Source organism: Aptenodytes patagonicus, chromosome 14 (assembly GCF_965638725.1).
Source record: "Aptenodytes patagonicus chromosome 14, bAptPat1.pri.cur, whole genome shotgun sequence".
Taxonomy (NCBI): domain Eukaryota; kingdom Metazoa; phylum Chordata; class Aves; order Sphenisciformes; family Spheniscidae; genus Aptenodytes; species Aptenodytes patagonicus.
The window spans coordinates 9,534,947-9,559,134 of NC_134962.1; the positions used below are offsets into that span (position 1 = coordinate 9,534,947).

At 42.8% G+C, this 24,188-nt stretch overlaps 1 protein-coding gene across 1 annotated transcript; it reads left to right on the forward strand.

Moving 5' to 3' along the window:
• Positions 1–403: 403 nt before the first annotated feature.
• On the forward strand, positions 404–22,565 carry PEDS1 (plasmanylethanolamine desaturase 1). Its single transcript, XM_076352007.1, has 6 exons — positions 404–662; positions 4,099–4,218; positions 15,566–15,657; positions 17,204–17,348; positions 18,017–18,229; positions 21,376–22,565. Exons 1-6 carry the CDS (start codon positions 404–406, stop codon positions 21,495–21,497), a joined length of 951 nt encoding a protein of 316 aa, XP_076208122.1. The 3' UTR covers positions 21,498–22,565.
• Positions 22,566–24,188: the final 1,623 nt, after the last annotated feature.

Below are 24,188 nucleotides of genomic sequence, written 5' to 3' on the forward strand. Positions count from 1 at the left end.
GACCGTCTCCGCACCGAGGAGGGGAGCGCCGGGCAGCAGCGCCGCCAGGGGGCGCGCGAGGCACCGGCCGGAGGCGGGCGGCGCGGGGTGGGGGGGCACCGCCGGGACCTGCCCACCCGGCGCCCGCGACGCCGGCACGGCCCCGCGCCCGGCCCCGGGCACCGCCAGCGCCTCCGCCCGGTCCCGCCGCCAGCGGCGGCCCGCGGGGCGGGGCGGGGCGCCCCCAGATGCGCCGCCGACCCTGCCGCCACGCCATTGGCTCTTCCGCGCCGGGCGGCGCGGCCCATTGGCCCGGCGGCAGCGCGGCGGCGCCGGCCACAGGCGGGAGGCGGTACCGGGGCGTGGCTAGCCGCGCCTGCCCGGCCCCCCGCGCCGCAGCGCCGCGGCGCGGCCCCATTTCCCGATGCTGCCGCGGGCCGCAGCGCTGGCGCCGGGCGCCTCGCCGGGGCCTGGGCGCCGCTCGCCGCCGCCCGCCGGCCTCGAGGAGGAGGAGGAGCCGCTGCGGGGCCGGGCCATGGCGAGCGGCGGCGCCGAGAGCGTCCCGCGCCGGGCGGAGGCGGCGGGGCCGCAGGCGGAGGCCGCGGATGAGCCCGAGGGCGGCAGCCGGCGGTGGGGCGCGCAGCACGCCGGGGCCCGCGAGCTGGCCGAGCTCTACTCCCCAGGTGAGGGCGGCGGCGCGCTGCGCCCCGCGAGGGCGGCCGGGGAGGAGGGCGGGGGCGGCTCCATTCAGGGGCCGGGCACCTCTGGCGGGGGTGGCTCCCCTCGGGCCCGGCTCCCCTCGGGCCCGGCTCCCCTCGTCGTCGTCCCCCGCCCCCAACGGCCGCTCTGAGGCGGCGCGGCTTCAGGGAGCCCCGGAGGAACGCGGGGGGGGGCCGGGCCGGGCCGGGCCGGGCCGGGCCGGGCCCGGCCCTGTCGGGGCTGGGCCCTGCTGGGCGAGGCGGCCCGGGGCTGCGGGCGGTGGGGTGCCGCATGCTGGCGGCCCCACGTCCGCCTGCTGCCCGCCCTCATCTCGGCCTGGGCAGAGCCGGTGAGTGTGGCTACTTAAAGCAGGTCTGAGAAACGGGCTGTGCTGCTGGGGTGGAGGTTTTCGAACTAGAAACCGCCCGGAATGAATGCTCCTCCCTTTAAAAACGAACAAAAAGTTAACCTTTCCATCCAAAAGCAGGTGTGCAAATTTGGTTGCTAAGCAAGGTAACCACAGAAGCTTTCGCTTCAGAATATTTATTCAGTGAACCACTCTGAGATACCCAGTCCTGGCGCCTCAGAGAGGGGCGGAGGGATGTTTGAATTTTTGTTTTGGTCTTGTCTTCCCAAAGCTTGCTATTTGTCAGAGCTCAATAAAGTGACAACAGCTATTCGACTATGCTATGGAAATAACTGCAAACTCCTTATAATAAAATATGCCACTTGTTTTTAGCTCACAGTGTGAGCAGTGCTAGGTATTCTTGCCATTCCCAGTGAATTCATTTGCAGGCGAAGGATTAGGAAGGGGAAGACGTGTTTCCAGCATCTTGCAGTTTCCAGCAGGTCAGCTGAACAGCCTAGCTTACACATCCAAGGCAATTACTGGAGAGGCAGGTGTTCCTATTTGCACAGAGCCAAGTAATGATAAGAAAGCAAAGGCATTCATTACTTTGTCAGTTTTCTAGACTGTTCAGGGCAAGTCTGCCCATTTCAGCTTGTATTGGTCACCTCTTCCTTGCCTTGGTGGTGTGTGACGTCACCACCCTGTGAAGGTGGTGTGTGACATCTTTCAGCTGGTCTAGGTACACTGTTCTGATCCAGGCAGTGACTGATTCCTGGGCTTTACAGAAAAGCAGTCACTAACTTTACTATTGCACTGTGCTCTTGCTCATAAGGAAAAGATTTTCCTCTCCAAACAACTTGCTACCCTTATCTTTAGCTTGTAAAAGGAAGTTCCTGGGAAGTCTGTGAAGTTGTATATGCGTAGTGATATCTGTCAGCAGTGAACTGTGATAATATATTAGATGTGCAATTTTTTTCTGGCATTACATAAATAACTTAGATAACATCAGAATATGTGTTACAGTGGAAGCATGTGATGTTGAACCACTGAATTCTTAAGAACGGGGATTACGTATAATTGTGCAGAGTGAATGTGACCCTGGAGTATTTCCACAATTTCTTTAAGCATATACTTTGTGGCTTTGGCACTTTATTCCTTCATGTGGGACATACTTTTAAATTTGAGTGTTCTTTAAACACGAGTTATTCGTGCTGACTCCGCTTCTTCGACTGATTCCCAGTCTGTCCAGAGCTGGGGCTGCATTTCTGGACTCAGATATCTCCAGACAGTTGTCTTGGGATCCCTGTGTTCAGAGTACAGTGGTGTTTGCATAGACTGAACCCGTGGGACTTGCTAGTAAGGAGCCTAGTGTTTCCCTGCAGTCAGCTAATTGTTCCGTGAGGATCTACCCACTTAGCTCCTCTAATCAGGGTGTGGTTTTCTTATGCAGGAAGTGAGTGTTAATTAACTCTTACTTTCATTACTCCAGGGATCTCTTTATAGAATCTCCCACATTGTGACCTGATGCTGTCTTGAAATACGCTTGTTCTTGTGTCTTAATTTAATTTTACGATTTTCTTCTCTGCTACTGCAGAGGATGTTAATTTATATACTGATGGCCTTTCTAGAACAAAACTCTGAACTGTAAAAAGTCTTTGTTCACCCTTCTTTAAAATATTGCATTGTAGGCACATTGGAGGTAATACTGATCCTCCTTTGATGTTCCTAGTTTCCTTTTCATTGCATGGTATAGTTAAGAAGAAGGACTTGACTCAGCATTTAGGAGGAGAAATTTGACCAAACAGTAGGTCAACATAGAGGATTAGTAGGAAAGAAGCTCCTGTCCTGAAGACGTGCCAGACATGGGAGTGTGCCTCCACTCCTGTGAGAGGATGCTTACCTTGCATGTAGTTGTTACTGATTGTTCCCCTGCATGTTGCTTTGCCTCAGACTCGAGTGGTGCAAAGTGTGTAAGGCTGCAGGAGGGAGTGAGGAATGGACCGTGGGGTTAACTGCTCTGGGGAGCCATGGGCAAGAGGCAGCTGTGCTGACTGGCCCCCTAAAATAGGTGAAGACAGACCTATCTGCTCCTGAGCATGTTAAGAGCTAACTACAGCTAGGACCCTTCTGGGCCAAGGTGGCAGCTCAGATCTCCTTGGATTTAGGCATTAAAGGTCTGTTTCTGATGCCTTAATCCCTATGGGTCTTGTATTGAGCGCTCCCTCGCTCTCAACGTCAGCGTCTTGTGAGGATCTAGCAGTGATTAGCAGCAGAAAGCTTCTGCCTGTCAGTCTGAATATTCAAAGTGTTACCATACTCTGATGTGTCTGTTCTCTTTTTATAGGCAATAAATTAGGTTTTTGTAGAGGTACAAAGTAGTACAGCGAGGTACAAGAGAGAATTTGTGCCGGGTCTTTCTCTTTGCTTATTCTGTCTCTTCTCATCTCAGAACGGCTGAGAGGTCGTAGCCTTCTGTCTGGGAGCAGGAAGGCAAAGACGAGACTGCAGGAGTTAAGTAAGCAAGCTCAAAAAGTATACTTGCAATGTTAGGAAAGCAATTCTAGGGCCACCAAAATACAGGATGATGCTTTTTCCTGTTAGTACAACAGCTTTATTTACAAGCTCTGAGATTTTAAATATTACAGATCATAAGGTGATTTAATTACAGGGCATCTGAGGCCAGAAATTTGTTGCCAGATTCAGCCATACCAGCAACACTGAATATTGAATGAAATGCAAATTTGGAAAAAGATGTGATGCGGAGGAACGTTATGCCAGCCACCGCAGGGGAAAGGAAACTAGGGCAATGTGAGATGATGTCTGATTTGTCCTTGTTATTTGGGCAAGGGCAGAGAGAAGGGATAAGTAGTGGCTCGGGGAAGACGAATGTCATTTAACAAAATATGCACACCTCCCATGGATAAATAAGTTTCTGTTTCAGCTCCCTGTCAGACAAATGGAGTGAGTCATTCAGGCAGTAGAATCGTCTGTCTGTATTATTTCAGACTTCAAAATGTTCTCTCAGATAAAAGTAAAACATGCTTTTTTTTTTTCTCCTTTTTTCCCAACAGGAAAGAGACTACAAGAATGGATCTCTGTCATCTTATGCTTCTCTCTGATCTGTTTCAATTTTTACAATCTTCTCTTCTACTTGCGACTGGAACACACGCCCTCTGTTATTGTTGGGATATGTAAGTAGGAACTGTTCACTGCCGTGAACAAGGCAAGACTGTCTGTTGTAATGCTGGAAACAAATGTGTGATCTTTTAGGCTTGACTTTCTACTGGAAAGGGAGAGGGATGTTTGTGCGTATGCAGTTGTAGTGCCTCTGAAACTGAGACCATCTGCAAAAATTGTTACTGTTTTGTGTCTTTTTTGTTTCAGTGTATTCTCGGTATCTCAAAGGTGAAGTTTTTAATGTAGCTATTAAAGTTTGGTGTTCTTACATAGTCATTGCAAGTGTAAGGACTATTGAGAGGGAAAATAGCTGTCAAGACTGTCAGAGTTGGAAACAAAATACAGTGATCGACAAAAATATTTACAAGAACTTTTCAGAAAGCAAAAGCCCAAGAGAAGTCTATAAAAGGTGTTCCAGGCATCAAACTGGCTTGATTTCTGGGGACTGATAACTAAAATGAAGGTTTTGGAGTATTATGCTTTCATGTCAGATGTGAAGTTTGGCCTTTGTCCTGAATGATGACTTTTTTCCAGCAATATAAGAAAAGTTGCAGCTTTCTTGGGTTAATAAATGTGACTCTTGGTCTCTTATTACTTTGTTTGATTGGAAGCGTAGGCAAGCAAGCTCAGTCTCATATCTTTGCCTTAGATGTGTAGAGGTATTTAAGTTGGCTGGATCTTGGCAGTACAGAGCTAGCTGGTCTAGATGCAGTGTGAGTTGGTGATTTCACCTTTTCAGTGAAGGAGAGGAAGAACTAGTAAAGGATTGTAGTTTGATGCTATACAGCTTTACTGATAGAATCGGGAATTGCATGGAATTAGCTAAAGGAAAAACTTGTCTCAGAATAAGCTGGGTGTGAAAAGGGACTCCACAACATTCATTACATTCATTACATCATTCAAAGCCTGAACCTGTGTACAACTTGAATGTTGCTTAACACTCAGAGCAAAAAGTATCAGTGTTTACGTGAGCTTTGTGTTACTAGAATGGTATTGAAATGCTGTTGCACAGAAGCTTTCTTGAGAACAGGCAGAAGGGAGGGCAGTGAGCAGGCTGAGCTGAAGCAGGTGGTCATCTGTGGCTGGCTCAGTCTGGCATTATCTGGGCAGCAAACATTACTGGTAGCTGTATGACCATGTATCTATGGGAGGGGACATGGGAAAAGGAAAGAGGATTAAGTTTAGAAATCGGAAGAGTTGGCTCTGCAGTGCATGCCTTTCATAATTTTCTGGTAAACTTCTAATATGGGATGAGGGAGGGAAGAGAATAGCAACTAAGCGTTTCACCAGTCTTCTACTGTACTTGTGATGCATACTGAATGCAATATTAACTTCGTGTGTTGGGTGTGTATATAAATGTTTATGTATTTTCATATGAATTGCCTTGTTAACTGAAAGAACATATAGTGTCATTCATTAGGACACCATATAAGCTAGCTACAGGTGTTCAGCTTCTGTGCTTTATAATAAAAGTAACTTTTTTTATAAACTGTGTGAGGTGGTGTGTGTGTTAGAAGAGAATGGTACTTGTTTGTAATCACTGTTGCATATTGCTAATGATTTAAAACCAAAACAAACCAAACAGCAGATTCTAATAGCGATATATGTGAGATGCTGTGAGTTTCAGTCAAAGCTGAGGAGTGGTAATTCCTGATGTCTGTTTAAAGTTTATTGGCTTTGTGTTGGGGCTAAGGGGGAGCAGTGGCCTCCCACTGTGAATCCTACCAGCTCACCTGGCCTAATTTAGTCTTGCCTGCTCTCAGCTGATGAGGTGGAGGTGTTGGGAGGAATGGAGAAGAACATGGCATGAGAACTGCTCCACAATGATGAGGACAGATCTAGACAAGAGAATCGGTAATGATGGTTAACCTGTAGTGCAATCTGTTTGCAACTGGCTTTCATCTCAAAGTTAATATTGATAAAAGCTTGAGTTCTCAGATATCCTGGTTACCAGTTTAACTGATAAAGCAGCCAATTCACTGATAATATTATTTAAGTAGTAGTGAATGATTAAAGTAGCAGAATCTGGATTCTGTGTAAATAAAGCAGTGTGGAAATAACTGATAGTGTGTACAAAAATGAGTGCAATAAAATAAGCGCTGCACACTATCTTGTTTTGCTGTCTTCCTTCAATACATTGTTTCTCCAGATAAAGTGTGAATGATGTCTGTAATTTCCAGTGATGATCAGGTTTTATTAAGTTTTGTGAAACTCATCTCCATAAATGTCCTGATTCCTAAATACCGCATGCAACACAATGGGTAAGATAGGGAATATTGAGTCACAGACATCGTCAGATGTGTTCCCATTGAAGGTTTTCCTGAAGCTTAGATTAGAATATTGACCTTTGAGTTGAGGTCACAAAATAAACATTCTGCTAATAACGACATAGCTCTAGATGAAGTTCACATCAGGTCTTTGAAAATCTGAAAGCGATCAGTGATCCAATGGGCTGGATCTGATCTGCTGCGCAGACCTGTTCATTAAGATGCGTTGTTGGGATTCCCTGTGTACTCTTATGTAAATATATCTTTTCATTTAAGGAATAGGGAGTAGTCTGAACCTTCTGCATCACTTCACCCAGCCTAAACCCTGTATCTATAATTAAAGGCTGAGTTAATCTTCTTTTTTCATGCCTTTAAAGGCAGACATAATTGTAACATGGCTAATACTGTAAATATCTTAATCTACAAATTCTTGGGACAAAAAAGATCTGATCCTCCTCTTACTGGCAGTCCAAAAGCACTCACTTCCTTGTGTGTGTGAGCAGGCAGTCTGCGAAGAAATGAAGTTGCGTGGCATGCTGTCATTTGCTGTGCTGAATCACCTACCGGTACTCACGCTGTGGGGTGAGGGAAGGCAGGCGAGAACTTTATGGCGTTGTTTTAGAATAGCTTTTGAACTGGGTTGTTTTCTGCTGACTAAAGATGATATTGCCGGAAAGGAAAAGGAACCCGTTGAGTCTCTTGTCTTCCAGGCTGGTTTAGCAGAGATATGAGACAATTCCTTTCCCCTCCTCACTGTCCAAAAAAAAAAAAAAAAAAAAAGGCAGGGGATGGATTTTTTTTTTTGTTTTCTGTGTTAAATCCAGTCATGCCCTATTCTCAATGTCTTCAGCTGCTGAGGAGCTATGAAAATTTTCCTTTTCGTGCAAGCTGACAACTATATAGATTTGAATTTGGTATTTTATTTGCATGCACATGGTTAACTCCAGGTAGGCTTGGTTAGGAAGGCTGGGTGTGGTGGAGGTTTAATAGCCCCAATTTTTCAGCTGCAGCTGAACTGTCCCACTGCAGCGGGACACCATCCTAGCAGTACTGCAGAACCAGAGCAGCCTCTGCCACTATAATAGCAGCTCAGTAGTGCTGGGGACAAGGCTGGCATAGGTATTACTTGTGTGATAAGCAGAAAAGCCTCACCAAAACATGTAACATTAGGCTTGAAAGCTCTTATACCTTCAGGTGTGTTTGTGGTGTCCAGCATATGATTCTATATACATGAGTTGTGTATATATAGGTGGTACATTAATACCATCTAGATAAAAAGTTTGGCAAGTTGCACCATGGATTCTGGTTTTCATTCTTCCCTCCCTCCTCATGTCTTTGTATAGGGTTTTAAAGCCTTTTTTCCAAATTGGTTGACTTGTTTCTGACATTTGACTTTTATCTGCAGCCACGTTTGTTCTTAATAGATACTGTTTATTGCAGTCCTAAAAAAAAAAGTTTGTGTTGTAACCTGTTTATATGCGTAAGAACTGCCCCACGTAGGGCAGATATCTTTAGAAACATCTTGTGACACAACACAAGATACAATTAATCATTGCTAACTTGAGAGTTAGGGAACTAATTCTTTTAAACCCGTCTGAGGTACACTTTCATTATTGCAAATGTTGTGGGTTGGCCAGACAGAGCATGCAGAAAGAAATGGCTTAGTTCACTTTCAAAATAGAAACTTGTTCTGATCAAGGCCCAAAACCTTTTTGTTTCAAGCTTGAGTAGCTCTGCAGAGCTGCACTTGGTTAGCTGCATTGCAGAGCCAAATGAGTGTGTAATACATATGAAAGCTCTGACACACACTGGTGTAAAAGCGCTCTAGAGACCATGAATGCTGTATGAAAGGGGCTGCTGCGCATGTGGATCAGCTGCTTCAAAGTCCCGCTGCCTTACAGCAAGAGACAGAACTGTAACGATGTCACTTCACTTTGGATTTACTTTGTACGTTAAAATGAGTTTCCACTTGAAATTTTAATGTAAAAGGTCCTTGAAATTACACCAGGGAAACCTCACTTAACAAAGGAAAATTATCCTTTATTTCAGTGTTGGTCCAAATAAGCCAAATCTTTGTCACCTGTCTCACCCCACCTGAAGTAAGTATTGGTTACATTATAGCTGTAGGTAACTGTGTTTTCCATCCTAAACTGTATCATCTCTTAAAGATGGAGACTCCACAAGTTGTGATTAAATAGGCAAAACTTTGATTCTCTGTTTTGTTGCACTTTGTATTGCACAAATACAGTTGCATTGCACTAACACGATTTGTGTTACGTCTTCTTCTGTTGATCCATTTTGTAGTGGTTGTGTGTGTTAACTTAGGAGCTCTAGGCCATTCTGGCACCAGAGGATCCTGGAGGCTGTTGGTTTTGAAAGTGGAATTATGGAATATAATTGCTAGTTTGCACTCGGGCAGGTGATGTTGACACCAGTTATCTGTTCTTCATGTAGCTTGGATTAGGGGGGTGAACTCGAGTGTGCTAGGAGCTGTTCTCGGGCAGGGTGGGTGAAGGCTATACCCTGATGGGGGAGAGATGAGCCCTTCTCCCTGCCTGAGACTGCTTACCCTGGTAGTGGGGGGAAGCTGGTGACATGGCCCCATCTGTGCTTTCCCACTTGTGTGCACAGCGGACGTGCTATCGCTCTTTGTCAGCAACGGGGACTGGGACAAAGAAAGCTCTGTGTGCTTGGCGAGTTGTCAGGGGCTCTCTTAAAGTTGCAGGGGACTTTGGCTCGAGCATTTAAGAACTATAGGTCTCAGTGGCCCTGATTCACTCAGAATAGTGCCTCTTGCACTTCAAAACACCAACACGCGCTGGAGTGTTGCCCTAATGAAGGAGTGGGTTATAGTGAATGGTGACAGAGTGATCTGCTTCGGTGGGAGAGCGCAGGCCTTGAACAAAACCAGCATTATGGCTGCTTACGTCCTGCGCCAGGCAAACGTTCAGGTATTAGGTCTCCTCTGGGTGCCAACCTGCGTGCACAAAACTGCCCGGTGCTCCCAAGAGCTGAGCTCACCCTGCTTGATTCCTGGGAGCGTTTTAAATGGATGAAACCAGAGGATTAGTTTGATTAGTCATACTAGTGAAAGTATTGGATTTTTTTTTTTAGTGAGGGAAAATTTGGTCTTGGTTTTCATTTAGTATCCATTGTTCTCTGTTCTTTTAATCACTTTCTTCTGGGATGGCTTAATTGCTTTTTCTAGTAGTGCATTTTTGGGGAAAAGAAGTACACACAATGGTACTTTTTGTTTAAGAACCTGAGGGCTAGGTAAAGCTGTCAGGATTTTGTCATTTAAATGTGACGGGTTCTTTCCAAGCACTCCATCAGCTGGAGAAATAGTAGCAATAGCTTGCTTTGTGCTAATAGACTAAGATTAAAGACGTGAAAATAAAATTTGGCGGTTCCTATCGTTAAGTTTATCTGGTAGTGATTCTTAGCCAAGTCATGCTTTTGGTAGAGGAATATTTGTTTTAGGATCTGCTGTTGCTCGACTCCGGGGAGATGGTACCCTGATTCCTTGGGGATCTCCTTTTCCTGCTAGCTTCTGGCGGTGTTGCAAGCTGCGTGGTTTCTGCTGAGGCTGGGCGTTCAGGTCTGCCTCAGTTAGAGGTGAGGCGAGAGGTGTGCCCCGTTCTCAGGCGGCATTGCTGGGAGGCAGTGGATTATACGGGGAGTAACTGGAGTATGCGGGGGAAGAAGAAATGTCTGCTATATGGGTAGTGTGCCAATCTTGCAAAATAAGCTTGTGTGACTTAGGATAGACTTTTCCCGTCTCTGGAGTGCATGTATTATAGACATGGCTTATTTGAAACCCCACTTATAATGTAATATAACTACTATATATAATAATAATACATATAATATCCAGGCCCTTCTTTTATTTCATAGTTCAACTGTGTTCTCTGCTTACTTGCACTGTTAGGTCCAGTTCTGACTGAATGTTTCTCAGCTTTAAATAGCCAAAATGATTAAGTCTTCTTTTTTGCTTTTAAGCTGCTACACTTTATACTTGTTGAAGTGCTCAGGGATTATTTTCTTAGCCTCATAACTTGCCATAGTATCAAACCCCTGCCTTCTTTGTACTAAAAGCCACTAAATGTGGAATGCAGATGACTAAGGCATTTTATTTTTATAAGCATATAAGTAACAAACAACTGTTACTTTAGCATATTGATTTTTAGAAAACAAATTTTTTTCTGTTGTGGAGTTAGCCACTCCCCCGACTCTTTAGTGCTGTAACATTCAACTAGTTCATACAATCACTGATTAAAAATGACTGTACTTCTCAATGATGTTATGCAATAGCATCAAGTTATTTAATAACATCTTATGCTGTTTTTTTTTCCTCTCCAGAGACTCTAACTGAATTTTTACAGTAAATATGAAACTTTATATACTCTACTGTAAGGCTTCTGGGTTACAATTTGAGAATTATATCTATGCAAAGCCAGGCTTACACTTGGCTCTGTAAAATTTCGGTGAAGTACAACTTCTTGTTGCAAACATAGTTTCCTCTCTTGAACACCTTCTACCTCAAATGTCCCGCTCTCATTTGGCTTCCTTCCGCTCGCGCCTGGGAGCAGCCAGGTTGCAGGACGTGGTATGTGACTTGCTCACAGGAGAAGCCCTTTGTTGAGGTTGCAAGTTGTAATATCTCGATTTGGTACTTAAGCAAGGAAGAGGAGTGGGGGCTTTTCTGTGACACAAATCCCTACATATTTTCTGGTTTCTGAACACAGAACAGAGGCGGGAGCAAAGCCATCTTGTGTCGATTATATGTTTGGGCTAGTTGCATTTCCAGCCCTGCGACCCACCGCCCAGCAGGTGGCTTGGCTGTCTGAGTGCCAGTGGTCATGCTCTGGCATGTCCCCTGACTCAGACAAGAGGCACTCACTTCCTTCCTCGGAGGTGTCCGGCGGGTGCTGCTGTGCCTGTAGGCATGCCTGCACAAAGGATCACAAGTACAGAGTGGCTGGAAAAGAACAGCCATTCTAGCAAATGTGTGCATCAGTCACGTGTTCACTTATTTTAAAACATCTGCTACTGGTTGAAGTTCATTTGTACACCTTTGGTCTCCTTGTATGCTAGGCCTTTTTCTTTTCTCCTGATTCCAGCAGTCTACTTCCAAAACAAAGAAATCCTGGTGTTTTGAGCAAGTTCTGCAGCTCACTTGTTAACTACAATGCCTTCTTCCCCTCCTCCTGTGTGTTCTGAGTACTCGCCTCCTCTTCAGATATAAGCCATAGATGGGCTGATCCTCCATCCCACTGCTCAGCAGGCTGGAGTAAAACTAATGTATACAGAGCAGTACTTCTCTAATGTTTTACCGATCTTGCTTCTAACGAGTGTGTGAATCCACCATTTGCAGTTCATATGTATCTATACTGTGGATATCCTGCTTTTTCTAACTTTATGATTAACTCTTAATTCATGTTCATGGCTGTCAATCTTACCTTGCCCTCCCAACCTTGATGACAGAGCATCAAGATCTTATACCACCTTGGAGAAGTAGCTGAACACCTGTGCCCTGGTTTTCCCATTTTAACTAAAGACAGCGCTAGGTATGTGAGAATATTGAGTTCAATTCGTTGCTGTCTGATGTGCCTTCTGAGCCTGGAGACAGGATGCAAACGAAGTGTTACCATGCTAGTCATGTATAATCTTTGGTACAGTTTTTGCTCTTTTATTACAACTGGTCATACACAACTGCTGAAGAGTGAGCAAGCGCTTCTGCAATACAGCTGAAATATGATTTCTGGTAGTTAGTTTTTTTCAGATTGCTTTAGTATAATGCACTGCTTCAGGCACCTTTCATTCTTTCCTCTTAGCTTTCTACCAGCTGATGTCAAAGTAACATGTGAAATATCTATTGAACTGTCAGTATTTTGCCTCTGTTTTTGTTGTTGTTCTTGCTGTTACTTCAAGCTCTGATAATGCAGCGTGCTGGAGGCGATGTGGGTTAATAGGGTGATTACCTCGGCAAGAATGGTATTTTAGTTGTTGTAAAGTGAAGTGTTGTTTGGATATCTTCCCCCTGAATCAAGGCTGTTTGCTCTTTCAGCTGCTTAGGTGGAGATCTAAAAGCTATTATGCTCCACCCTGTCTCACTGTAGTTTACATGTGTGGTCTGAAACAAAAACAAGTGTACAGAATTTAGTGCTTATTAAAAAAAAAAAGCTGTCTTCAGTACAATAAGGTGATACATAAAGGATGAAGTGTCTCCTGCTCTATTTAAGAGTTTGGGCCAACTAGATAATGGATTCAGCAGTGGGGATTGATGTATAATACAAAAAGAAAGCCTTTTGGGTAGTAGGTGCCACACTAACCCTGATTTTATTTCTTCTCCCTCTTTGAAAATGAAAGGCAAGGGGAAGGACTGTAGAGGTGAGGGATCAGCTAAGCAAAAGGTAGCCACAAGGAGGGATATATCTGAAATATGCTGTGCTGCATGCACTGTAGGTAACTGCTGTGCCCTGAAGATGAAGAGCATTTGATCAATAGTAACAGAACAACCTCATCCTCTTTCATGTTCTAAAAATTACCTGCTCTTTCGCAATCCTGCTAATGTTACAAGAACTTCATTAAACTGGACTCTCAAGGTGATTGACCTAAGCGTCCTGATTGGAGTAGGAAAATGAGGCAAAGTCCAGATCATGACCAGGGTAAACAAAAGTTGTGTGACTTACGGGGAAAGATGCACATTTGTTGTTTTGTTTCCTGGCATATCTCAGATTGCTTTTAAGTTTCTGTGAGAGAGGGAGGAGTAACAAGATGCCTTGGAGTCAAAGCAAGATGAACCAGTATACCAACAATTTTAACTTTTGGTTTGGATTACAAGTGAGTTGGAATTGTCTTGCCTAACATCTTAGCAGGCAGAGGGGTACTTGCCCATCACAAAAGCCTCGATTCTATAAATGAGAAGCGGTGCTTGAAGAAAGTCTTCAGACAGAGAAACAAATGCTGGCTAGTGGAGGAGAAAGCCAGGAGTTTTCCTAGCTTCACAGACATCTGAAGAAGAGTTGGTGAGGCAAGCAGAGCAAAAATAAATGTCCTGCATCACCTCTGGTTTTGCAACTCCCTGCTGTTTCTGGTGCAAAGACTGTGTTACAATGAGTAACTTGTGTAAACAACCCGATTTTTGTAAATATCAGCAGGGAAAACTAAAAAAAACTATGTTCAGCCACTCTGACCTGGCTCTGTGACTATTTCTCTGGTTTGCATGGACTCGCAGGCTTCCCTGAGAACTGCCAGACATGCCAATAATAAGTGACTGTGCCTTATGCTCTGAGCACCAAATGAGAATAGGGAATTGCTAACTGAGCTGCTTTGAAACATACTTTTTGAACGCATAATCTTTGTATTTCTGTTGCTGTTACTCATTTAACAGTAGATTGCAAGATCAGTATATAGTGCTTTAATTGGCACGAACTTTGTATATGATTTTGAGGGATTTGCACTGAGATCAGGCGCTATCAATTCCCAGGTATATCGTATTTGCACAGTACGCAGTAGCTATTTTGAAATCTGGGTTGTGCTTCTGCTGAATTCTTTTAACCAGACCTGCAGGTAAGGAGCGTGTGCTGCCTTCCTCCTTCAGAGCCTGAATGCTGGCTCTGCAGAGAATGACCAAGTATGCTTGTATACATATTCACTGGGTGGTGGATCTCGGGGGAAAAAAACAAACAGACCTTTCTGATATTTTTATTAACCTGAAGGGACGACACTGCAGTGAAAAAGGATCCCGATTCTTAGTCTGGTTCATTCTTCAGCAAATCTAGACTCCATTCAGACCTGGTTAATCTCTCTTGAAACCTCCTCAGAGCAAGACGTGCAGGCTTGAACTGGTACCTCTTGGTGTCTGTTCTTTAAAGGGCAGGGTCTGACTGTCCTAAATCCCTCAAGCGCAGAGGTCCCGAGGCAGTATCTCTCTCTTTGCTGTGTTGCTATAGCCATATTGCTATGCTGTATGCCACACTCCCCCAGCCTCTCTGTTAAAAACAAGGGAACTTCTTTGGCAATCTTCTCTGAATTTTCTTCCTCAAAAGCATAAAGAGCCTGGCAGTAGAGCTCATGCAGGAGGGTGTCTCAAACTGGGTTGGAGACTTCATTACTAAAGAGATTAGGAACCTGGGAGTCAGACGACTTCTGCAGGTGAAGTGATAGGTGTCTGTTAAACACCATCTGACAGATCTGTGGCTAACTGGAAAATATACAGCTGTTCTGATCAAATAACATCTCTTACGTCCTTACTTTTAAATGTCAGGATTAGCCGGAAACTTGGATAGGTAGATTATCCAGAACATGAAGGCAAAAATAGGGCTTTCCATGCAAGAACTGAAAATCACCTTTACTTGACCGCAGTTTTAAAGTTATTGTGGTTGGCACCTAGAAAAATCTCTACGCTTGTTGCAACAACCTCTGTTTAATGGTGTATCTAACTTTGTACACCTGCGATATTTGCATACTATGTCCCTTACAGAGAATCATTAGCATGGTTTCTGGGGCCTTGCCTATAGCTTTGCAGATTCCACAGTCTTGAAGTTGTTTGATGTTCCAGTCTTATTTTGTAAATAGTATTGCTGTACCCAGGAGTGGCTTCTTAATTAGTGCTTATCTGTAGTCATTGGAGTTCAGTGCTTCTTGTTTGCAGGCACAAGGGACCAAGAGAGAAGAGGAAAGGTCTGCAGATAGTATTGTCTGTTGGGGTGGCTTTAACAGCTATTTTATAGCCAAGTAATCTGTTAAACACTACTGAAGAAGAGGGTAGGCAGATCTAAGTGATTCAGTACTACTTTACTAGTAGTAAAGCAATTGTAAATATTTGTGAAGCTCCTCTGTAGAAGATGGGTTAAACACAAAATCTTGCTATAGATTTAATGAAGATTGTAACCATCCAAATGGTACCTTGTTAACCTCTTTTTTCATAGTTGCCTGACCTTATGTTTATTCAGATTGGGTAGATCTCATGTGGTTGTAAATATCTAAGTTAGTGGTAGATAAACAAGTAAACTTGTAAAACCAAGTATAAAATGTGAGTAAGTCGGTAAAAATGCTTGTGTATTTCTAACTGTCTCTCTCCTCACTCAAGTTGCAGGAGTTATTACAGCTGACTTTCTGTCAGGATTATTTCACTGGGGAGCAGATACCTGGGGATCTGTGGAGCTACCCATAGTTGGAAAGGTTTGAGATTCTTATCCTTAAGCTTGAAAAAGTTACAGAATACTTTTCTGAAACACTTCCAGTATTCCCAGCTGTGTTGGACAGTGTATATAAGCTGTATCTTTCTTGCAGTCTTGCCAATGTAACCAGCTCCCCCACCTGCAGAACCCTCCTCCACTAAATGGCACGGTATATTGCTGGTAAAGTGCCATGTTTACTCTTGGCCTAGGTGACATATGCAAGGTGACACTGTTCCATTTTATCACCTTGTTTAAGGTTTGCACTCAGTTTTGCAATACCAGTGTTCGCAGACCTTCCCAAGGTACTGTGGGAATGGCCTGTGACACCACAAGCGTAGAAACCTGGCTAGACTAGTGTAGATCTTCCAAAAGGCCAGTAAACAGAGTTGTGGATTGTTCCTGTAGCTAAACTCTCTAAAAGCTGTCTTATAAAACATGAAGATGGTCCAGTAAGAAGTCTTTCTAGTTCTCTGTGCTACTGGCCTCTATTGTAAATGTAGTCGTATTAGAATGATGATGACTGAAGATTTCCATTTGAGGTGTATTATACATCTGCAGCTACAAATGCCAGATGCTTAGTGGAAGGTGCACTGACTTCTATAGTAAGCAGTAATCTGTTTTTTAAAATAAACTTCTTCATAGCTACCATTAATCACTCCTCACAGTGCAATATTAGAAGGATCTCTATTAAAAAAAAAAAGTATATGGGATATTCCACGTATTCCTCAAATACATGAACTAGAACAGCAGAATTAAGACTGTTGGTTTTAAGCTTATTTTTGTTCACCTTCAATAGACTTAGTAGTCCTTGAATCCCTGTATCTCTGGACCATAGTTCAAAAAAAACACTGCAGGAGACTATGCACTAAATAAACAAGAGTTCAGACTGATCAGGACACCTTTGCATAGCCTGTACATGATATATGTGTTGAAGGCAAATAAGTATGCTTGTTTTACTGTCCCAGTCCTACCTATCACATTTGCTCTGTCTCCTCTGGGATTGTGTATTCAGATGTGATTTCTACTCCTAGAGGAGACTTTTGTATAGTCTGTTTGACTTATATCGGTTTGTCTAGTCACTTAACTTGCATTTAGTCTGTTAATGCTGTCATCTGTAGCCCATACAAAATGTTAGACTGAATTTTCATTTTTTTTTAGTGTTTTCTTGGTTTATGCTGCTTAGCAAGTTACTTCTATCTGTGAATTTCACAGGCTTATTTTGTCTGTGAAATTAGGATGCTGATGCTTTGTTTTTGAGATCTAGAGGCTAAAGGTCCTAAGTGGAAAATTAAGAAGAATAAAACCGAAAAGCAATGAAAAACTGGATTTGAGTCCGAGATCTGAATTGCTTTGCAAATATAAATCAAATTATCTGAAGTGTTGTCATCAGAAAAGTTTGAATCCTGCTTACATGCTTTGTACTATGGAACTCTCTTAAACTCAGTCATCAGATTTGAATGCATGCAAGGTTTTTTGGGTTTTTTATGTTTTTCTTTCCAAGATCATTATTGCGCCATGGTGTCATGTTTATCAATTTGTTTTTTCAGGCTTTCATCAGACCCTTTAGAGAACATCATATTGACCCCACAGCAATTACCAGACATGATTTTATAGAGACCAATGGAGACAACTGCTTTATGACACTAGTCCCGTTGGCAAACATGGCATACAAATTTGTTTCTTTTTCCCCAGGTAAGCTGTTACTTCTGACTTATGAGGATTTAGCATTTTTGTTGATATTTAAATGAACATTTGTCTGTGTGAGGCTAGGAGAAATCAATGAGCACGAGATGACAAGTAATAGCTGTTGGAAGCATCATGCTCCTGGGAGGAGGGAGGGAGGGAGGCTATTTTTTTTTCTTGAAGGTGGAGCAACTAGAAGGTGGGACAGCTAGATTCTCTAGCTCAACAGAGAATCTGTGGCTGAAGACTCTTGCAAGGAAGCCTTAGAAGTTACAGTAAATAGTCTTTTTATAAAAGGGGTCAAACTGTGCATATAGGGAAACTCATTGTTCTAAAGTGTATAAAAATGCTTCATCTCTGTGTAGAAGTACTTTATTTGCAAACTAGAAGTGCAAGAATTAAAGGATTAATTTAATTTTATAGATGGCAAACTCAGTTTAACTTCCTGTTTATGGCGAGTCGACAGGCATTGGCACTTACCAGCCTGTCTTGTAGCATTCTGGAATTGCTTATGGCTCACTGGCTCTCGTGACACTTCTGCCAAAGCAGCTTCGTTGAGGCCGTTGTTAGTTCCTGCAGCACGAGGCAGCTCTGTCTGGGCAAGACTTCATTTTCCTAGTAGAAATTTAGCTTGTCATATATGGTACTTAACTTAAGATACACATCTTGTTTTGCAGAGGCGTTATATGAAACATGTCCTTGGGAGTGTTATGTCTTTGCCCTTATCATCTTCATAACCATGACGAACCAGATTCACAAGTGGTCTCACACGTACTTTGGTCTTCCACGCTGGGTCATATTTCTACAGGACTGGCATGTTATCCTGCCACGGAAGCATCACAGGATCCATCATGTGTCTCCACACGAGACGTACTTCTGCATTACAACTGGTACTACCATCTGGTTCATACTGCAAGCTCTCTTTAGTAGTCTAGTGCAATTCACCTGGCAAGATGTAATTTAGTGACAGCCTATTAAATACCTAGAAAATTACGTGATGAAATTAACTGTGCTCTTAGCTGCACAAGCTCGTAGCAAAACTATAGTTGTTTTTGTTGTATAAAAAATGGAGGGGGAAGATTTGTGATTGGCTAAAAGGTAACTTTCAGCCTGACAAGGGTAGCCAGTGGTACTGAGATCTGATTGCATGATATCTTGGTAATCTCATGCTAGTAATGGATTTTGTTCATTAAAGTCTTAAAGCTGCTGTGCCTTCAAAAGAGCGTATCATCTGCAAGTGCAACTTACCTTGAATGCTCATTTCTAAAGCAAGGCTTCTGGATTTTCAGCATTCATTCATTCTGATTTGGGCAGAGAAGCGGACAGGCTTACAGGAAACTGGCTTTAGGTTCCTCTTGCATCTATATTCAATTTTATGCCCACTGTACAGGTGGGTATACTCAGTCACCAATGTTGCACAATCCTGAGTAAGTTATTAAGTTAATCAGACAGCTGGAAATAAACCACTCTGGTTCTTCATTCTGTCATTGGCTTTGACAAACAATTTATGTCCGTTTTGAAATCTCTGCCAAGAAACAAATCTAGTTCTCATGACCAGAACGTTGTGTAAAAACACAGTACAATTAAGAAGCCTGGCTTGACAGATGATTGCAAAAATCTTGCTACCCTAAGAGCTTTTTTCAGTCTTACTATGTCCTGAAAGTTTAAGCCTGATCATTGTTAGCAGTCTTGGGCTAGTTGCTTTTTTTCTTGTTAAAAAAAAAAAAAAGCATGCGCTTCTGTTCACTCCATACTTTCTGTAAGTGTTCATGCCGTACTAGTCTGACATAACACAGCATGATAGATTGTATACTTGGATTTTCCAATGGAACAAAGTGTTCCTGCAGCCCTAATTCTCTTTCTTCTAGGGTAGAAGTGAGGAAGAGGGCAGAAATATGCAGTCAATGTGCTATTTAAAAGGGGCCTTTACCAAGTAAAATAGGACTAGTTATTGTAATGCACTTGTTAGTGACTTAAGAGTAGACAGTCAAGTACAAAGAGTGTACTTGATTTCAGAGCTGACCTGCGTACGTAAAGGTCTGCCGCTGTATCATTGCCAGGGAAGGTGTCAGATAACAGAGCTTTCTGGCATTCCCAGCGTTAAAGCTTTCGCACTGACTGCCATTTTTAGACACCAGGAAGGGGTCATCCATTCCTTGAGGGGTGATGGCTGTGTTAATGAGAATTGCATGGGCTGACTTCCTAAAGGGCATCAGTATACAGTGAGTTGAATGGAGCTGCAGCATCACAGGTGAGCTGGGAAAGGTCATGTCCAGCTACAGAAGGTGGCTGAAAACACTGCCTGTTTCGATAGATTGTTAAAGCTGCATTGTCTGATTAAGAACGATCTAGCTCTCTAGAAATGCGATTATTTTTCAGCAGTGAATATCCTGAATGTTCTCTCCCTTTAGTATTTCTGTCCCCTAATAGCTATACACATAGTCTAAGACATCATCAGCAAGAACAGTTGTTTTCCTTCTGCTGGCTGTGTCACCACTGTAGGGATGGTACTCGGACCTGGCAGAGCTGGCTCTACAGCAGCTTTTCTGTGTTCCAGTCTTGCTCGTGTGTGTTAGCTCTTTCCTCTAACACGAACCGCTGCTGCTAGCTCACTGTTTCATTGTGGTAACAACTTCATTCCTGCCTCTCCTTTGGTTTTCTTTTCGTACGCTTTTTTCCCTTTTCCAGAAATGTACATGGAGTAAAGTATAACGTGTGCTTACAGAACAGTTCTGTAAGTGTGGGATAACTAATATAACCCTGTGTACATCCATCTCTTCCTGGTCGTAGGAAAACTTCTACAGGGAAATAACATTTCCCGGTGCTGATTTCTTTTGGTTTTCCTAGTTTTATGATATTTAATAAAACAGAGGCCTAAAGTTACTGTATAACACATCGTAATAAAACCCTGTGAAATTGCCTCTTCGTGCACTCTCCTGTCAGTTATATTGTAGTTAGGTCAGTTATATGTGTAATCAAAATACAGTATCAGAAAATCAAGTTAATGTACTAATTAATACCCTAAAAGTGAGACATAAAGCCCTTCTGAATTCAGGATGAGGCCTATTAAGCCTGTGTGAGTTCCGGCCTCATAGTCTGTACAGCGCAACGTTTCTACAAAGCAAAATACCCTAAATCTGTAGGCTGGGAAAGATGCATTAAACTCCTGTTGCATGCAGAACACGATGGCACTTACTGCCATTTTTACATAAAACGGTAAAAGCCCATCCCATATCAACCTGTTACAGCCTTTCTGGTTACTGGGAAGCAGAAGTGCTCCGTTAGCAGTCGCACAGCTTTGGGAGTGTGCTGCTAGCGGTGCTGCCCTCTTAATCCAGGAAGCGTCCAACGCTGCTACCGTTAAACGCAGCGTGGTACTACAACAAGATTTCTCCATCACAGGCTTCATTAGCAATCAGTTATGCAAACTTTAATTTTGCCCAGGGAGAGCATAATACACTAAAGTACCTTAAAAATGAAAATTGATGTTGGAACTATCTAAACTTGAGGTTTTATTTAAGAAGAAACTTTGTTTAGTTTGCTGACCCTTAGTTAGTGGTGTTTAGGTCCCAAACAGAAATCTTGGTTTGTTTTTTTTTTTTTGTTAATTATTTCTTTTTTTCTAGAAACTGTGGCATTGATAATGTATTTGAGATTTCAGAGCCATGTTGTGCGTATTTACTTTCTTGCAGTACTACCTAATGAGAAACACAGGGAAAAGCAGGGCTGGCTTTGGTGATGGGGAAACTGATCGGGGAACAATAGCTGAAATTGCTGGGTTGGGGTTTTTGTTTGGTTGCTTAAATTTCAATACTAAATCTAAGATGCTACTAATAAAAATGTCTTGCTTCCACAAATCATTCAACTTGGTGGTCCCTTTTCTGGCTTTGCAATGGCCATAGAGGAGTCCACCTCTGAACTCCCCTTACATTTACCTTGTGTTTAATTTAAAGAATGTTATTAAATAAACATTGCAAAACATTGAATTTTGGATGCTACGACAAACTAATCCTTTTTTTCCTTTGCAATCACTTAGGTTGGCTGAACTATCCATTAGAGAAGATAAGATTCTGGAGGTGTTTGGAGAACATTATCCAAGGAGTTACTGGGGAGAAGCCAAGAGCAGATGACATGAAATGGGCTCAGAAAATGAAATAACTTTTGCCAGCCTTCTGCAATCCTTAACTTGTTGCCAATGTTGGGTTTTTTTTAAAAAAAAAAAAAAAATAAAGCCATCAGCCAAATTCAAGACCTGCAAAGAAATAACAGACTCTACAGCACAAACTAAAAAGTGCTAACACGGACTGTAATGAAAAGAACTAATTCTTAAAACAATACTTGAAATGAAGATGATTACTCTTACTGAGCACCTTTTTGTTTAGCCATGTCTGCTTACATCTTAGAAAATACTTCATCACTGTATCTCATAAGGCTATCAGGCAAGCCAGAAGGCAGGACAGTCACTCCATTGGTACGTGGTGGCGTAGTAAACATGTGTTGTATCAACATTATTTAACACTTCAAAAATAGCTTGTTGCTTAAGACCTATGGGGGAATGGTGACAACAGTTGGTCACTTCATGTTTGAGTCCAAATACACTGCATGAAAACAGTGTGTCAGAGTAATGGAAGCCTATAAAATCATCACTGTTCAATGCACTTAGTGATTGATAAACTTACAGTTCTATCTTTGCTATCATGTTAAATCTAATTGATGTAATGTGGAACAGACTTCGAGAATCCCACTACACCAGTGGGCCACGAATCCTCAAGTGTCTTCAGTTTCCCTTAAAATAAAATTGTTCTACTGTCTACATGGAATTGAGCAAACTGTTTCTGCATAAGCCTTCAACTTAACAAGCCTGTGAGGAGAGGGAGGGCATCCAGTACAACACATGCTCGCGTCTGTTCATGTGGAGTGCTCACTGATGAGTCTTCTATTAAGTGTTTCCTACCCTGACAATGTATGTTTAAAATAGTTCTAGCATTGGGCACATTGCAAATAGCTGTATTCAAGAGCTCAAGTATCAAACTTGTAATGTTAGAAGGGAAATGTCAATGACTGGTGTTTTTGTTCTTTTTTTTTTTAAGGTGCTTGCTTGTTTCTGTAAATAATATAAAGCCTTAATCTCTTCTGGTGTAATGGAATAATATTTTAATGTGATGTTTGAATGTATATAATATATTTATAACAAAGCAGTTGGATAATACTAATCATGTTTGTTAAGTCTTGTTGCTGTTCTTCATTCATGCATTGTCAGCACTTAGGCCAAGAACCTGATAACTGGTTGCAAAATGCTTGATGCTACTCCAGCCACCTGAAACACCTTGCAGCCTGTTAAGTCTGGTTTAGATTGAAGTGATCAGTTGTTTTTCAGCTTTGTAGGAGGTTGACACTATTACACCAGACTTCAACACCTTTCAAGAAATGCAACTAATTCTGCTTTGGAGGCTAAGGAGTAATTCTGCTGGACTGGGGGAGGGAGTTCCCCTAAGAACATCCAACAGGCTCTTTATCAAGTGAATGTGGCTTGGATCTTGTTTAGTTCTCTCCTAGATGAAATCTTACTGAGGGTCAAATCTAAGACTATTTTCCCTTCCCTAACTGTAAATTGTGTTGAATTCAAACTGTCTTTTCCTGAAGTGTATGGTAAAGGGGTTTTGAGTCACGGGTTTGGATCTCAACTTCTTCAGATATGATGGACCACAACTTCTTAAAGAGTTGGGACTTGGCAACTCCTTCCATGGAAATGGCTGAATGCAGATGTGTCTGAGCTGAGTTCTACAGATTGAAATTGCAGTTGGTTCTTTGGTTACAAAATATTTAACATGTTTAAATGATTCAGACCCTTGGAGAACTTTATACCATTACATGAGACTATTGTCTGCTCCAGTTGTCATAGTCAATATGAGGTCTCCATGTAGCTTTGACAGTAAAGAATACTTGTACTTCAGAGGGAGTCTCAAAATGTGTTTAGTTGAAATGGGAGGAAGAGGGAGTAATACTCCTGTCATGCTGTTATTGTGGAAGACAGGTGTGTGATTTCATGCTATCTTTGGTGAAAAGAGCAGGTTTTCCCCTTTTTTCTCCCACCCATGCCATCAAAAGCCTTGGCAAGGAAGGCCATGTGCAAGAATACAGAGCGCTGGGGGGAGCAGCCAGGAGGTTGCAGGCTTGGTTAGGGAAGATTGTTCCAAGCTGCTATGTTCTTTGTTAATTATTGCCTATTTCTCCCAGATCAGGGTGTTTAAAAGCTTTGATTCTGTGCCAAACCTGTTGGCTCAAAGTTGTTCCTAGAAGTCATTTTATCTCTACTTGTTTTAATTTCCAGGCACTGATTGTTCAGCTTTCTTAAAAAATTGAGATGTGAATATAAATTTGGGTGGGAAGAAAGGTAACTTCCACTATCGTGGAAGTCAGTGTGGCGATCGCTACTCTGAATCAGTGAAGTTGGATTCCGTTAATATTTGCTATTTGTGGCTGAAACTTATTTTAAATTTCTTTGGCATAATAGGTGTTGAAATGAATATATGCTGAATGCTGGTGAGGTGAGGATGCAAACTACCATGTGTCCAGAGCAAAGAATTTCTCCTTCCTCTTCTCCCCTTCCAGTGTGAGTGTCCTGCAGTTTTAGAGGTGTAGGAATGCTTAGGGAACAATATCTATTCCTGTGAGTACAAAGAACTGCAGTAGTTTTTTCTGCCGCCTTGACAAAAGTTTAAATTCACGCCTGCTTCTACCTTGAGACTCCCATAATCCATATTCTAACGGATTTGTAGTCCTTGGTTGTCTGTCCCTCCAGCACTTGTCCCTTTCTTCCCCTTTCCCTCACCCTCAACCCCAGTTTGA